Genomic DNA, 17564 nt, shown 5'->3' on the forward strand with positions numbered 1-17564 from the left:
GGAGGACAGCAAGGATGAGCACAAGGCACACTTCTTGTTTTCAATGTGAACAGCAGTAAAGGTCATCAGGTTTCACGGATGCTTGCTTATGCAGAAATGACTTTGAGCAAAACAAAGAACTTCCATATAACTGCCAATATAATTCTCCCTGTGGTTGGTGTATTTAAAGTTAAGAAGATTATTGTTGCCTTGACTAGAAAGTATTCCAAACAAAAGCACATCACAAGTTCTGTAGGTACATAGCTGTGGCGAAAATAAATTGAATTTCAATATGCATTTATTTTAGCTATACACTGTCTTTAAGTTGGGAATTCATTTTCAGATAAAAACACGTTTTTTTTGTTCAGCATGCGCTCCATAACCAATATCAATAAGCCTTTCATGTAGAGCTAACAAAGAGGCGTCACATCTCCCCTGGCACGGACACGGTTGGTGTTGTTGAGATGTAATTGAAGCTACAAGGGTCACATTTTCGGAATAGAAATTACAATCTTGTCTTTGACTTGTGTGGCGTGAACCAGAGATGCATCCCACAGCCCTTGTGTCCTTCACAAGCCTTTATTATTTATAACGCTCGCTCTTTGAGCAATGACCAGTACTAATGCATAACCTTCTGTCCTTCTGGCTGATTCGCTTCCTTTGAAACCAAAGATTGAGGCAGGAGAAGTGGGTGTATGGTGGATGAGGCAGGGGTGTGGGTGGGTAGAGGAGAGGAGGGGGGGTTGCTAGTATAGGGCAGTGGAAATCCAGGCTATCGAGTAGTTATTATGTTTTTTCCCTTTTATATCTGAGGATGTGGAATAACACTGTGATGATTCTTTCCTCCAGAATAGAGTTATGGGCTTCAAAGCAATACTATTTCCAGACGTCCCTCCTTCTACTATTTGTCTGCTCCACCAGAATAATGTGTTGGGAGGGGTTGTGTGTGATGGGGTGGGCTGGGTGTCTTTTAGCTACATGATTATTTGCTTGTTTCCACCTTTACCCACTGAGCTCTGTAAATATCCCTGCAACAGGAGAATACAGTAACAACTAATGCAGGAGCTTTTCCAGATAAACTCATTTCTACATAAACTCTGATTAGCTTGCAGTGAAAGTAAGATATAGTTGTGTATCACCTGATGGTTTCCTTTAGTGACTGAGCCTGTGCTGCAGCGCGGCTGTGATCCATTGTTATTATACCTCTATGACAGAAGGACCGGGTGAGGAGGGGGGAGAGGTGGAGGCTTTGAGGGGCAAGGGGTAGAAAGTGGGACATAGGCAGCATTAGTGCCAGATAGCCTGGGGGGCCCAGGCTGATGTGTCAGGCATGACATGTGGGTGTCTAGCCCCCAATGCACGCACACACACCCACACACCGCAGTGGACCATCCTCACACCCCACTGGCTACTTTTAAATGTCCGGCAGCTGACCAGACGCAACGCAGGATGGACACAAAGCCAAAAAGATGCTGTTTAAAGTGATTACACTTTAAAATACTGTGTTGTACTTCAGCTGCGACTATTGATTATTATTCAATTCTGTTTACTATTAAACAATTATTTTTCTAACTCTTTGAAAATATTCAAAACACGTGCATCTCAACTATTTTCACAATTCTCAATAAACGGGAAAACAAATATATTTTTGATTTACAATAATGTAAAACAGAAGAAAACCTACATATCCTCAATTAAGCTTGAAAAAGTGATTGTTAGACTTTTTGTCTTAATAAATAACCTCAAATAATGATGTTTTGGGAATTATTGTTATAAATTAATATATAATATATATATAATCGATTTAATTATAGTTAAAGATGCCGATTGTTTCCTTGGCCAACCTAAAATAAAACCAAAAGAGAAAATAATGACTATTTGTTATGGATTAGGTTTTTTTTTGCTAGGAAATAAACTTAATAGGTTCTGATTATTAAACATTTTTTATCAACTAACTAATTGAGAATAATTTTGACTCTAGGCATAAAAGCCTTGGCTTTCTCCACAGATAAAATATGAGACACGCCAGAGAGGAGAGCCTTTATTCAGCACAGGGTTGCAGGCTGCCGGCAGCAGAATCCTATTTACAGCAAATATCATTGAAGTAATTTAGAAGGAGGAGCACCAGTGAACCAGGCTTCTCCTAAAAGGCTTACAGCTCTCTAAAGCTAGTCTTCCTCTCAGCGTCCTGCCTTCACTGACGCCTGTAAAAGGATGAAAAATAATTTGGATTGTTATTTGCCTCTTTCAACCCTGAGCTAATCAGGTTGACATTGCTTTGGGAATGAGGAGGACGCTCTATAACAGATGTGCTCATGTGCAAAGTGTACCAAGTCCCCCCGTGAAGATGCAACACAAAGCCCCCCCCCCCCTCCTCTGTCCCCTTCCCTTCTCCGTCCTCCTCTCTCCATCACACCATCTCTCCTTCTTGACCTTTGAAATGGGCATTGCCTCTTCTCACCAATTTGCCTCCCTCTGGTCCCTCTCATGCTTGTGCTGCTTCCATCTCCACTCCAGCATCAGGGGAGAGGCAGGTAAGAGCTGGAGCACTCTCACGTCAAAGAGCCTTTTGGTGAAGACCTGTGGCCCCCAAAGAGAGCATAAGTGTCGGAGCACAGGGTCCTTACTGCTTTAAGCATCATCTGCATGCAGATCCTTCATCCATTCATCAGAAAGTGGCCGCTTACTTTCACAAACTGAAGTGCACTATTTTTGCTTTGTTGTCGAGACATCTATAAAACCATCGCATCCTCTCTGACTGTCCTTCTTCTTCTGACCTCTGAGTGTTCCCTCCACTGCTTGTCGCTTCACAATCACCTCAGCAATAGCCCTAGAACCGCTGAGGTGTAAAATCCTTTCTGTTCGGCACACTCCACGGCACCACCTCCTACGTAATTCCTTAACTCCATTATTTCACTTTGTGCCAGAATAATGAATGAGATTTTCCTCCCCTGTAAGGTCTCCCTTCTCGCAGGATGAAGAATCAGGCTTTAATGTTAGGGGCCCGCAGAGAGTGCCGTGGCCTCTTCTCCCTCTCGCCCTGAACTGGGCTCTTAATTAAGGAAATGACAGCTCTCCTAGCAGCAGTAGGCATAATGTAGCTAATAGTGTTACAGGCAGCCACTCAAAAGTCCGTCTCTGGTGATTTTCTATCCCCAGAAACACTATTGACCTATAGCAGCGTCTCCACCCCGGCCTCTAAACAGAGTATTACTACCCTGCTGGTCCAGAGGGAGCCATCTGACTAAGAGCACCTGGAGTTATTGGCAGCAGATTATGTCCTGTGTTATTGTTGAGGGCTTTGGTGGGAGTAATGAAACACTGAGCTAAATCACTGGTGAGTTTGGCTCTCTTACATTCTACAAGGAGTTAAGTAAATCACTATAAAGCAAACATTTTATTTTATAGTCTTCTTTGCAGCGCCATTGGTTGTTTGTAACATTACTCTTTGGGCTTTAGATAGAGAAGTGTAATGAGCTGTCGCTCTACATTTCTTTCTATCTCAGCTCTCTCTGCAATGCAACATCAACTTTCAAAGTGGTATTCACAAAATCAATGGTCAAACAATCTGGGACAATTGGTTGTGTATTGATGGAATTAAAGCTTATGGATGATGCATTTTTTTTCTTTGTATCTCGGCCCATTCTTTACGCTTGATTAGCTCACAGATCGCTGTCCCACTAACGCTCTGAATCAACAGCGCGACACACATTTGATGATACAAATGATACTGCTGTTTTTGTGCTATAATTCTCTACTTCAATAGTTCAATTTATTATAATAATTAAGAATGTAATCATCTTATAATCTTCGCTCTTTTTAAATGTGTTCACATGTGAAATTATTTTCCGTGGATTAGATTTCAGTTGAAAATGATTGACACCATCTTAATAGCAAACACATGCACTCAGCCAGACATTTTCAAAAGGACCATTATAAAAATGGGGGTTGGCTGTTCATTCTGAATAGCCTGAATCGTTACCAGGCCTCTCTCGTACATTTGACAACTTACATAATGCATTTCCACTAAAATAGCTTAAGTGTTAAAGCTTCTTTTATGGGCAAACATTGATTCATGAATGCTTTGAGGCGAAAGCTAACATGAACACAAAGCTTTCAATAACACCCATTTTATACAGACTGTCAATGTATGAAGCGATTGCATTAGACAAGGTGGCATGCTGATTGCTTTATGAAATCCAGGCTAATTGTTTTGTGGTGTAGTCCTTGGGGCACCCTGCATTAAGACCGGCTGAACCAAGTCAAATAAATATGGCTCTTTGCCCCCCCCCCCCCCCAACCCCCCCAGCACACACACACACCGCACAGAGAGACCTTCAGCCTTGTGTGGCATTGAAAGTCGCTCTCCAGTGGCCACTTTAGTGATCAATGAAAGAGAATTTATATAGTGGTGGCGGATATTGGCAATATTACCATGACATAAGTCACATCAAATGGCACTCTGTGTTCTGTATTAAATATAATAGTTTCACTTGCGTAAAAAGGTTTTTTTTCATTGAATATAATACATCCGTATGCTTTTTGAATTGATAAGACCTGATTCAAGTAATTAAATTCATCTTCTCACTTTCAGTATAGGCCTTGAAAAACTTGCGTATCTACAGTTAAACTGTTTCAACGCCATTTAAACTGCTAAGAAAGATGAAGCCTGAATGTCCCAGATGAATGTAAAGCTGTGTTGAATGTGCATCGCCTGTTCCTTAATCCAATTGGCCTCTTCTTTCATCTCTCCTCACATCAACGCATATATTCATTCCATTTTACTCTTTATTTTTGTATAACCTCTGTATAATCGCAGGATCAAAGGACTTTCTTTTTAGTCAAAGTTTGATCAAGACATTTTCTCATTTCCCCCTGTATATTATATTAATCTGGAAATCCATGTAATGATCATTTACATTGCATAAGTACATTTCTTTAAGAAAAGAAAAGCAAGACATGTACACAATTCAAGTAATAAAAAAGAATTGAAGACTGACTCCCTGGGCTTTTCTCCTGTCAGCTATTTAATTTAGTTAAAGAAATTACACAAATCCTTTGGGGGAAGATGTGCATGTGTAGTTATTTTTTATCGATTGTTTCGCCCGCGATAAACGTGTTAACGTTACGGATATTTGCAAGGGGATGAAGCTTTCTAAGTTATTGTGAAATGAAGGCATCAAGGAATCGTTATTGAGTAACTCTCCCACACTTTCTATCCGATAGAATACATTATTCACAACAAACGTCTTAACTACAGTCATGAGCAATACACTTTAGAGTCCATTGGTAATGTTATAAAGTCTCATCCCTTCATTATAGCTGGATATCTTCATTGAGTTAATTAGCTTTGCTATGATGATAAATAGGTAATTTACTGGCGCAAAAGTTTTCCTGTAGCACTGCTGCATTTATTTCATGTTATCAAAGTGTGGCAAATATCCTTTGAGGTGGTTTAAAAGTGGCTGTTCAACGACATAGAAAGACTGAAAGGCATAACTTAAGTGTGATCACATCCACGGTGAGAACTAACTGCTCAGACTTTACCTGATCAAATCCGGGAAAAAACGAATATTGCCTTCCAATATTTACCCTATAAAAATAAATGTGAATTTATACAGCAGATTATGATGAAATTGTTCTTTATCTGTCACTTTATATCAACTCTAACCCAGCCACAAAGTCTTTGCTGTATGTTCAGATTGATCTTAATGCCAGATACTGAGTGCACAGGGTGGGGCTAGCGCACAACGGGTTCCATAATGGGTGAAATAATTGGTTAAAAGAGACTGGCTTGTCAAAATATCCCCGCGTTGCGAGGTTGATAAGCGAGAGGATGTGGACCTTCATCGTGAAGCAGGGCCAGCAGCCAGAGGTAGAAACCAGCTCGAAAAGCAGGCTCCCCCCTGGGCTCTCACATCAGCCATCAAATGCTGGAGGTTTGTTAGGTTCTGCCACTCACCAATTATTTGGATTTTATGTAAAGATGAAATGATTTAAGTTGGCGGAAGGGAGGTTAAAATGTAATGCTTGAATATACTTGACAGGCAATGAGATCTTTCTGGCAAGGCTTTTCTATAGCCCGCTTTGCATGAAGCTTTACGAAAAGGACTAGGAAACCACTGCATGCAACGTTTAACAAGAGAACAACGTTTCATTCTCTTCATGAATTAGAAGACACAACTTTTCACTGCTTTATTTTTTGAAAAGCAGGAAATATTCTATTTGAGAAATCGATGGAGATCAGTGGAAATGTGATTACATTTTTTGTATTCATTACCAAAATGGTGTGAATCAATGAGGTTTTGTGGCCTTCAAACACATTTCCACATACAGTAGATAGCAGGACTTCATTTACAAAATCCACTTTATTGTAGAGCTGTTGCATGAAAGAAACTTTAACAAAAATGTATTATTGACTTGTGAGGGGTTTTGTGTCATATATTTTAAAAGATCATTATTTGTGAATAACCTTTTTGAAAAAAATGATCATATTAGTGTTTAATAATAAAATAACCAATTGTATTATGCCCCTGTAAATGTTTTACCAGTAGGGGTTTAAGACGTTTATCTGTAGTTAATAAAGCCATTTTTTAGTTCTTATCTATTCTTTTCAAGAATGGATTAAAAAAGCTTTATCCACCTCATGTGTAGTTCCTCTATGTCCCTACACTTGTTTAACACTTCCTGTCTATTTAGCTAAAGTCCTTTTTTTAAATATTAATGAAATAATTTAGTTTCTAGAGCTCCTGAAAACTTCCAAATACTCCTTATTTCTATGTAACTGGAAATATGACTAAATAGGCGACCATCAATTCAAAGTTACAGTGTGTAGGATTAAGAGCGATACAAGCTGAGATTTAATATAATAATCATAACTATGTTTTCATTTCTTAATAATCACCAGAATTGTTTTCCATTTATATAAACCAGTTAAACAAGCAAATAATACATTTAAGTAAAGAGCTGATTAAGAATGAACACATTTTTTTCATGTTGTTTAAGCACTTCAAAACAAAAATCTATGTTTTCATCATACAAATAAATGCCCTTCACGGCCTATTCATGCTCAGAAATCAATTAGGACTGAAGATGTAATTCCACTGTATTGACATCCTCTAAGAAAAGAAACATGGGTCCTTGATTGTACTGTAATAGCAAATAGTTGTATCACATTTGTTTTCTTCAGCAACCTCACCTTCACCATCTTATAACAAAAGACATTCCTCCTCTGAGCCAACGTCTTTTCAACACTGAAATTAGAAGACATTGTCAGAAAATCTATGTCTTTGCCATTTTGATTGGATATATGTCCATGTCTATTATTACGTTTGGCACACTCTTGCTTTAGTACGATCTAAGTGTGTATCACATTAAATTCTTCCAGCGATTAGTTTCTGTCCTTTTAAATGAATACTCCCAGAAAGTTAAATTAAGTAATTTTCAGTCAGGTGGTATTTCTCTTCTGAACAGTCAGTTTGGTGAAAGGCATTCCGAGAGACATTTACATTTTTCTGACAGTTTTCTCTGCAAGATTTACTCGGAGAGCTTTTGTGTCAACACTGAGGCATCATGCCATCTCGATATCATCGAGGTCAAAGGGTGAGGGTCAAAGAGCCTCTCTGAACTTTTACCAGGATCCACACTCAGTGCTAAGAGAGTCTGTGAGATGGTGATCGGCACGATATCCAATCGGCGGGGTCCTTTGTTTTCCCCGCAGCCATCAGCAAGCTTATTATCATGTCCCTGTCTGCTCCACTCCACTCTGCCCTCATAGCAAACAGGTCTAATTGTGTCTCGTAGCTGCAGGCTCACAGCGGAGGGGGGGGAGTGGGTTTAGATGAGTGATACTCGGTGATGTAAATGGCTGAATAATATGGCCCCAGCGTTTGTGGTGGAGCTCTATCTCTCAGCGGTAATCTAGGCCATCGGGGACCCGCCAGTATGCATCATCCCCCATCAATGAGCCTCTCCGCTGGCTGGTAATTTATTCAGCGCTGCAGCGGTTATTGATAAAGCACTTAAGTACAAATTCCCCTCCTTTCCCAACTGCCCTCCTCCGCGTTGTAATATCACAGCGTGGTCTGTGTGTTGTGTGTTTATCTACTTATATTGTCTGTGTTGATCTAAGGTGCATTCTTTGTTTGTTTCTTTCTCTTTCTGCACGGATCTCTCTCTGCCTGTTGCTCTCCCAGGAGCTTGTGACGGTTCGGTCCAGTCTGACACCAGCAGCAGTCCTTCTGAGCAGAGTCATCTGGGCCATTCCCACCCAGCGTTCTCCATGGGTCCACAGGTGAGTGAGGGGATCTCCCAAACACAGAACCACACATTTAGTAGGTTACTTAAAGCCAAAACTCCCTTCATAACTCAAGTTTATATGAGTTGTGTCACCTCTACTATACATGTTAAGGAGGTATTCTTTTTCCAAATAATCCTGACATAATAAGATGTAGGACAAACAAATCTAAAAAAACTGAAACCAGGATTTTCAAGTAGCAGTTTCAGGTGTTTTTATACAAATCCTGACATATTATCACAGATATAACACATGTTGGAGAAGCTACTCAGATGCAATAATAGCCAATTTTATTATCTCCAGATTTGCTTTTGTTATATGTCTGTTTAAAGTGCCTGGAATCTGGACTTTAAGTCTCAAAATAACATGTTTTTATTACCTTAAAGGGGACCTATCATGCAAAATGAACTTTTGTACATCTTTTATACATGAATATGTGTCCCCGGTGTTCCAGGGAACTCACCAAGTGTCAGAAAACACAACCCTCTCTATTTTCCTCCATACCCAAATCTCTAAAAAAGGGGCTGCAACGGATCTGATAAAAACTGATCCAGATTTGAACACTGTCCTGACGTCAGGACAGTGGCGCTACGGCTATTGGGCCAACTCCACCAATCAGGAGGAGACAGCCACGGCCATTGCCGTTCGAAAGCGCTGGAGACGCTGTAGTACATATGCCAGGCCTGTAGATGGTGCTGTTCTCACTGAATCTGCCCTTGCAAAAACAGAGCTAAAACATGTCAAATTGAGCAAAATGAGGCATGGCTAAAATGCATGATCTGTTTGGTATTTTGAAGGAAAAAAAAGTATAAATATGCCTTATATAGGTATGGTCCTACACTATATTATTCAAATATAGCATGATAGGTCCACTTTAAATTACATCCTATTCTACCTGACCGATGACCTTCTAAAAATACTGTGAACAATGTAACGGACTGAAGCAGAGAGCTCCTCATCAGGTTTAACCACCTGCTCCTCACCTAGAGCGCTCAAGAGGGAATGGGAAACAAACATGAAGGTACAATACTGACATCAGTGAACATTTCAACCACATGTTTTATGCCAAACAAACAATTAAACAATCCCAAATAAGGTTATCATAAAGGCCCCCTGAACAAATAAGGATGAATACATAGAAATATGGTCACATTGTAACGTTATCGTCCCATCCCTAATGGCAGCCGTGATGTGACTGATTTGATAGTTTCAGTTATGAAATCCTATTTCATTGGTGAGTGCAACACTCTGAAAGACCCTCACAGACACACTGATAGACTGAGGGTCATTTTCAGTTAGAATGTGAAATAGTAAAGTATTTTGTCGTCTCACATCAAATGTAATTGAGTGGTGGCACTAATGAGCCAACAATACAGGCCTTGTCATAACAAGCAGGGCAGCAAAGAGCCCGAGCCTGCAGCCCTGTTAATAGCTCAATCAGGCATTGTCCTATCTGATTGGATTTATTGGCCTGGTGGCTCTGCGATGTTTAATGAACATTTATCTCATTAGTGTTGCTCAATGTCACCGCTCAACACACACTCAGAGCGTCAGGTTTCCTTTACCGTCTTTAATAAGGCCATTCTCCCTGCACTCAGTGTAACTTACTGACAGTCAATCCTCATCGGGATAAACAAAAGTGGAAACATGAGAGGAGGAGAGTCATTCAGTTTTGTCGGGCAGGTTTACAGGGTGAGAAATCCCCAGTGCAAGAGTCAATCTGCTGCGAGCGGAGATGAAGAACGAGCTTAATTAAAAGCACTTTTCTGATTACAGACACCCTCGCTGGTGAGAGTCGCAGTTTGTGTAATAGATAAGAAATAAACACTAAAGGAAAGCATCTGCAGCAGGCAGTTACAGTCTGAGCCGCAGCAGGAGCCCTCAACAGTCACCATCTAATATATTAATGCTGTCAGTACAGTCCACTTTTCAGAAACAAAGGCGCTCCGCACGCCATACCCAATTCTCTTGTTCCAAGATCAATATGTTTTGATAGATTCTCGCTCCAGAGCCGGATATTGTTCGAACAACCATTATCCGATGGTAGTTTACCCAACATGAATCCACCTTCCTTCTGTTCCCCACTTGCAGTTAGGATGACAAAAGTCTGCTATCTGGGTGATTATGGGCAATTTCTCAGTGCCAAAGCTGCCAAGCAGATAGAATGGCCTATTCTCCCCTGATGGGCAGAGAGGCTGGGTACCGCATCCTGTCCTGAGTGGGGCTGCTTCCCCATCCAGAGCCCAACACACACCCTGTCTGTGGGCCCCTAGGAGACCACTTCTCAACACTCAGCTGTCAGGCCTGCCAAGCACTGTACAACAGCACCTATGGAGAGGGGGAGTGAGATTATCAGGCGAAAAGACAGAAAGTGAGCTGCTTGTAAATCTAGATGAAGGATGCTGGGGATTCTCATAGAAAAGGCGTTTGTTGTGGCTGCAGAACTGAGCTAATTGTGTTCACGCTAAATGTATTATAATATCTCATTTTGATGTTTACTTACACAGTGTTCTCATGTTGGATGAAGATCACAATCAGTGTTAAGCCGGCACAGCAAACAGCCTAAAGACCAAGATTCTTTGCAAGAAAAAAAGGCTTCTCTTGGCAGCTGCCTGTGTTCCTAACAGCTGCCTGTTTCTCCAAAGCTGCCTGTAATGATAAATAAATCAGGGGCTACATCTGATAATTGCAGAATTGTCTTTTAATGTTATTCCCTTCTATGTGAGGCTGTCTTTGCTGTCAAGCCTGGCAGTCTCATTTTGTTTGACTCAGAGATGAAATGTTCAAAGAGCGTCTTTGATTATATGTTGCTTCGGTTCGAGATTAAATTTAGTTTAAAACGCAAGATTAAACATATGTCACTTGCAGCTAACAAACGTCCCGCCTTTGTTATTGTCCTTTGAGGATTCTTTGAGCCTTCAAATTATTAATTCATTTTTCAAGTTAATGGCAAATGTCATTTTGGATGCTCTCAGATGCGTCAGATATTGTCATTTGTTATGCACGGTTGTTGTGTATCAAAGCAAATGTTGAGAAAAGAAGAATCCTATATAGTATGTATGATTACTCCTGCCAACAACAATCACCTTACAATGCTCTTTTATTCTTTTAACAGCTAAGAGCACAAACAGGTATTCATTTGTTTTAGAAATCGCTCTGAGGTCCCTGTGCACGTTGTGGCTTTAAACCCATGTGACCTCGTACCTCTTAAACTGCAATCACGGATTGTGTCGGAGTGGGTGCAGGCACTCTGCACCCTGCAGGGTTATCACAGTGACACGCCTGTCACCCAGGAGCACCAGGTCTGGGCGTACGGTGGTCTTCGCACCAGGCAGCCCGCTCTGCCTCCTGTGCTGCACACACACACACACACGCACGCACACACACACACAAACACACACACACACACACACACACACACACACACACACAGAACAGAAGCAGATAGCTGACAATTGGAGTTAAAGGCTTGTGAACTTAAGTCAGAGTGCAGGAGTCAACACCGTGCAGCCATGCTTACCTGGCAGCGTCTAAAGGCTGCTTTACTGTGGACTCAACACAACCCGACAGTGTGCTCTTACTATTGTATTCCAAACAATTCAATTCAAACAGTAATTCTGTTTGATTTTTACAGCATCCTCAGTATCTCCTGTTTTATACCTCCTGTGTAAATTCAGTTTGACGTGCTCAAACACTGACATCATTTGAAAAAGGTTTTTATCAGAAAGAATCAAATGTCCTCCCTGTGTATTTATGGAGATTTTTTTCACCGTGGTACAAACATCACCACTTCTGGCTCAAAGCTCTCGATGAAAAATGTGTTGGTGTGTTTTCCAAACCCACTTCCTCGGAAAATACATTTGAGAGATCTTGTACTGTGCAAAATATCTCAGAGCGACACCTCTGATAACATATCTTTCCCTCTTTGGGTATGACTGCACCAAATCCACTTGAACTAATGTGAATGAAAGGATACATGAAGAGTTGGGAGTGATGGTTTATATCCCTCATCAAAGGAGTAAAGTACTGCTACTACTTTTTTAAGAAAAGCAATGTGTATTTCAGGCACATTTCTGTGGTACCGGAGATTTGTTCAACGGGATAAAAGTCACTCTGCATCTCTGAGAAAGAAAAATTCTCAGCTCTTCCACAAAGATTGGATGAGATCTCTATCTGTAACAACAGCAGAGTGTTTTCCCTGTCAGTATGTGACACCGCAAAGCACATAATTCATCTGCAAAACAACTGCATTCATCAAAACACATTGATTAGTGAGACAGTCCCTAAGGTGGCATAGGCGACAGCTTTACTTGTCTCAATTAAGCATCCCAAAATAGTTGAGATATCTTTGAATCAAATGTGATGCCATTTTTGTTATGTATAACGGCATTATGTATTCTGCGGCACACGAAAGTTAAGTCTCCCAATATTGGACATTTTGTTCTTGGTGGTAAATATTTTAAAAAGATAGTTGTTAGAAATAAGTGGGTTACATCAAATTTAGAAGTTGACAGTGTAAATATATACATTTAAAATCAAATTCAAATGAATGTTAGAGTGTGTCTTGCTTTCATGGTGCGATGTTTTTCTAAAATGTATGTAACTGCTCCAGAGATCAGGATGAGTCATCAGAAATATTCTATCTTTTACAGAAAGAGAAAATAAGAATTTCCATGAGAAAAAACCCTCACATTTTTTTTTTTTTTTTAATATTTATTGAAATGTACGAAGACATCCATGAACAGGGACAGATGATTGGAACTTACAACATTTATTTTGACTTTAACAAGTGCCATGCACAGTACAGATGATATATATGACTTTTATTTTCTATTTTTTACTTTAATTTAAGTTTTAAGTTATTTAACATAAGATGAGATAAGATATACTTTATTGATCCCAAACTGGGAAATGTTAAAATTGTTGCAGCAGCATGTAAAACCAAGTATTGCACATTATAAAATAAAAAAAGAGTAGAAAATAAACATTTATACAATATAAACATCTGATTTGATTTGATTTGATTAAAATATAAGATAAAACGGAACCAAAAAAGGTGAAAATACAAAATTGAACGTGAAGATAAAAACTTGAAAACTGAAGGGCCACATAACAGCTAACACATTATGAAAGTAGGATATTATTTACATTTGAATTAATCAAAAGCAATGACCTTTCATTATAAGAAACATTATATTCCACAAAACTGTTAAAAATGCCAGACTTTTTTCCATTTGACAATAATGTATGATCATTTTTGGTCCTATAAAACACACAGAGAACCACCCATCTGTGATGATATAACCAACAATGCTGTATGTTGCTGTGTGTGCAGTCTCTCCTGGTGGCCCAGCAGCTGGCCAATGCAGTGGGCGGCGTGATGTCCGGGGCGGCACAGGGCATGAACCAGCCCATCCTCATCCCCTTCAACGCAGGCGGACACCTGGGGGGGCAGCAGGGCCTCGTCCTCTCTCTGCCCACCGCCAACCTCCAGAGCCTGGTGGCTGCTGCTGCTGCGGGGGGGCTCATGACGCTCCCGCTCCAGAACCTGCAAGGTAAGAAAGAGGGCAGAGTAGACATCCGTCCGACTAAACAGGATCAACGTGATGTCCCAGCACGAAAGGAGAAACTAATGCAGGCACTCTAGGAAGCTGATGGATGTTCTAAAAAATCCACTCTCTGATGCTCATGAAGGTTTTTCTGTATTACACACCATGATTCATAAAACATGAGACACCAGGAACTATTACTCATAAATACACCACGTATTGATCCCAGCTAGAGATGTTCTACGTCCATGTAGGGCACAGAACTGTTTTTTTCTGTTATGAAAAGGCTTTACAAAGCCCTTGGTCAGGTAAGAATCCTTAAGGGGTTTGTATCCCAAATAGCGGCTATCCTCAACTTGCCCAGAGGAACAGCCATATTAATTACAGGTCAGCGTTTTGCAGTGCAGCGCAAAAGCACTTTGTGCCTCTTTCCTGTGCATAAGAGTGCACTGTACTTTACTTTTTTATCTCTTTTCCACCTCATCTGTCCATCCACATGGCTGTACTTATCCGTGCCTTTTAAACTTTAATGCCCAAGTGTTCTCTTTTGATCATAGTTGTAAATGGTTTTCATTTTAATGTTTAAAACATTGTCTCTTTTATACCATTAGATTGAGGGATGGATGGGGAAACCATCAGTCATAAATCTTGGATGAGATAGCTGCACTAATGTAAAAAGATGCCAGGCTACATGTAAAGTAGTGTGTTTTTAGGATGGAGATTACAATAATGCCAGTGCAGCACAAAGTGCAGGGAAAGCTTCCCTCATGTGGGGAAATGGATGGACAGATGCCCTGAGTGAGGAAATGTGGAAGTAGAAGCCTAATGGACACAAACATGCATAAATAACAGCAGCCATCGCTGTGGGCAGAGCTTTTAATAAACCCGCATCTATCCAGCGAGCCCTTCAATGTATCCATCAGTAGTGGACGATAATGGGCCCAGCAGGCCCGTCTGACTCACACTTCAACAGATCTTCGTCCTGGTGCGTGAGGAACAACCCAAAGGCTGCAGTGATCTGATGAACTGATCGACAAACTCATTGTCGGGGTGTCAGAATGGCAAAACAAACAGCCCTCAGTCATACTTATTGTCCACAAACAAACCAACAGACACTCTGGAATCCAATGTCCTGATAAAATTCGCCATCCATGAGAGATAGTGAAAAAAATAGTTGTGGAGAAATGCCTCTGTGGCAGATCTTTTTTTAAGCATGACAGACTGCCTGTTCGCACGTCCTCTTATCTAAAGGGGATGCATTGAAGGGACCTCCATGGAGAGAAAGTGACACAAGTCACGAGTGAAGCTAAATGTCTTGACTGTGTCCGGGCCCCTCTGGCCACGCGGCGCTCCTCCACTCTCCGCTGTCTGACTTCATCACAGCTCCGCTGAATGAGGCCTGCTGGCACAGCACCTCTGTCAGACAACTGCAACTCTGGCCTCTGCCCCCGCACCCCCCCTCCCCTCTGGGGCTCCAGGCCTGATTAATCACACATATAATACAGCGGTGCAGTGTCGCCGGGGAGCAGTCAGCTCGCTTCACGACCTCAGGAGCAAGTGTGTTTTACAGCACACACGCTGCTAGCTAATTAGTGTCAGATCAGACACAAGACAACTGTGAGGCAAAGTAATGAGACTGCAAGCAGCCCAGCCAATGACTCTATTTAAATGTAATGAGGCGGCTAATGACCCGCTAATAAGGCTGTTTATCTTGGGGAATGGGATACTGAGGATGGAGGAAATGTATTCTTTACATTACAGCCGGCATAGCTATAAACTCAGTCTTTGTAACAATGCAATGTTTAATATTTTACATCAGATATACATTTGGGTTTTTCTGTCCAGATGGTTCTTGCATTTCATAACTAATCATATTCAGTTTTAATGAGGAAAAATAAATAAAAAGATCAAATCAGAACAAACAGTAACAAAAGCGTCTTTGATCCCGTTTTGATCAGACTAATCAAAGCAGGAGTGAATGTTGATAGAAGGAAGCGGCTGTGAGCTTTAGGAAGGCAGCTCTCTCAGACTGTGATAAATAACTATCACTGTAATGGGGTTGTGCTATACATTTGGAGTGGTTGCTTAAACAACACTGAGCAGCATCTTGTGGCAGACTCAGTAAACACGGGCACCAGTGTAACTGGTTATTTGTCAGAATGATTTATGCCTGCAAACATGCAGTAAAAACAAATTCCCAATGAAACTAAACAAGGGGGAAAGTTATCTTTTGTGACAGAGTGCACACAATTCTAGCTGACTTCACAGAGGCAACAACTAGGTTGGGTCATGCTTGAGGTCTGTAAATGTGACGGCTCATGTGAATACAAAATAATACGTGATTTTCACAATTTTTATACAACTATAGAGTAAGTATGTACTACTGAAGCAGACACAACATCTACAGATTGTTTTGTTGTTAGATATGATGCTAACTTGATGCATTTTTAATAGGTTTTCATTTCACATGATTTTATAACAAGCAAAGCATGATTACCATACTTGTAAGCTACTTGTATCAAAGCACTGTACATGTAATGCCCAATGGGAGGAAGCAGAACAAAGTCTCATCTGTCGACTCTTCTCTAAGACTCACTCAAAGGTAATGCAAGAAGCTAGTTTACTAGAGCTCCTTCATATTAATAAGCATATCCCATCTTATTTGCTCTCAGCTGAAAGCCAGGCAGCGCTGCACATCAGAGAGCCGAGTTCTAATGGTGAGGTGAGAGCATTGTTCCTCTGTACTCGTCCGCAGGAAACACAAAACAGCACTCAGGCTTCCTTCTAAAGGTCGGCATCCCACTCACCTGCAGTAATGAGACCCGGTGTCAGTGCCAATCAAAGGCATGTCTGTCGTTTTGATGAAAACGCTCAGCGGTGTCGTTCGTAGGGGTGCGGGTGTTGGTACGGTACAAATTAGGGAAATCACTATGCTCATTACACCACCAAAGGGTGGGCTCCTGGGGGAAGAGCCAAATGTTTCCACACTAGTAAGACATGTCAGACTGCATCTCTTCTGCCTCAGCTGACTGCTGCTCCTTTAAGAGGTGAGATCACCGGGCTGGGCACTGACTTAACCTCTGTCTGCTGAGGGAATACCTCTGTGTCCCTTTACCCATTACATTATCCAAGCTTGAGAGTTACAACCATCCTTTTTTTAGGCTTGTTATGGCCACACTGGTTGCTCATTGTGAGCTTCTTTGCCCTCATGTGTGTATTTGTTGAATCATTTTTGGATAAGGAACATAAATAAGCCATTGTTTGTGTGCACAATGAGCCTTCAGAGATGGCATTAAGAGGACCCAGTGCAAGCGGTCCACATTTCCACACATCAACATCTGCCATTTTAACACAATAGAGGCCAAACCCATCCCTTCTCCCTTATCGCTGTTTAATTTGAAGTGTTTCTCAAGCACTATGTATTCCACGTCGTCCTTTAATGATTTAACTTTGCCGTGGTTGTAAGATGACTCGCAGGGGAGAGAGCTGCATTAAATAAATAACAGTGATAAAATGTAGAACTCATACATTTCAAAGCTAATGCAACTAGCGGTGCAATAGGAGCAGCTGCACACAGTCCTGGAGCGGTAATTTGATTGATTTGTTGTGACAGCAGCCAAATAATTGAGAGTGAGAGGTGCTGCCGGAGATGAAGCGCAGTGCGAGGCAGCTTCGCCAGGCAGTCCCAGCTGATATGGCACCCGGGTTCTCATCTCTGCCATTGATATCTGCCACTGGTT

The 17564-nt window shown here is 41.1% G+C and overlaps 1 protein-coding gene across 1 annotated transcript in view; it reads left to right on the forward strand.

Moving 5' to 3' along the window:
- pou6f2 (POU class 6 homeobox 2) overlaps nucleotides 1–17564 on the forward strand; it is a 69006-nt gene that overhangs the window by 12861 nt on the left and 38581 nt on the right. Inside the window, exons 3-4 of the mRNA XM_034149450.1 lie at nucleotides 8175–8272; nucleotides 13611–13830. Of these exons, the coding sequence (XP_034005341.1) occupies nucleotides 8175–8272; nucleotides 13611–13830 (318 nt within the window). The remainder of the gene's footprint in view (nucleotides 1–8174; nucleotides 8273–13610; nucleotides 13831–17564) is intronic.

This window comes from Trematomus bernacchii, unplaced genomic scaffold (genome assembly GCF_902827165.1).
Source record: "Trematomus bernacchii unplaced genomic scaffold, fTreBer1.1, whole genome shotgun sequence".
Taxonomy (NCBI): domain Eukaryota; kingdom Metazoa; phylum Chordata; class Actinopteri; order Perciformes; family Nototheniidae; genus Trematomus; species Trematomus bernacchii.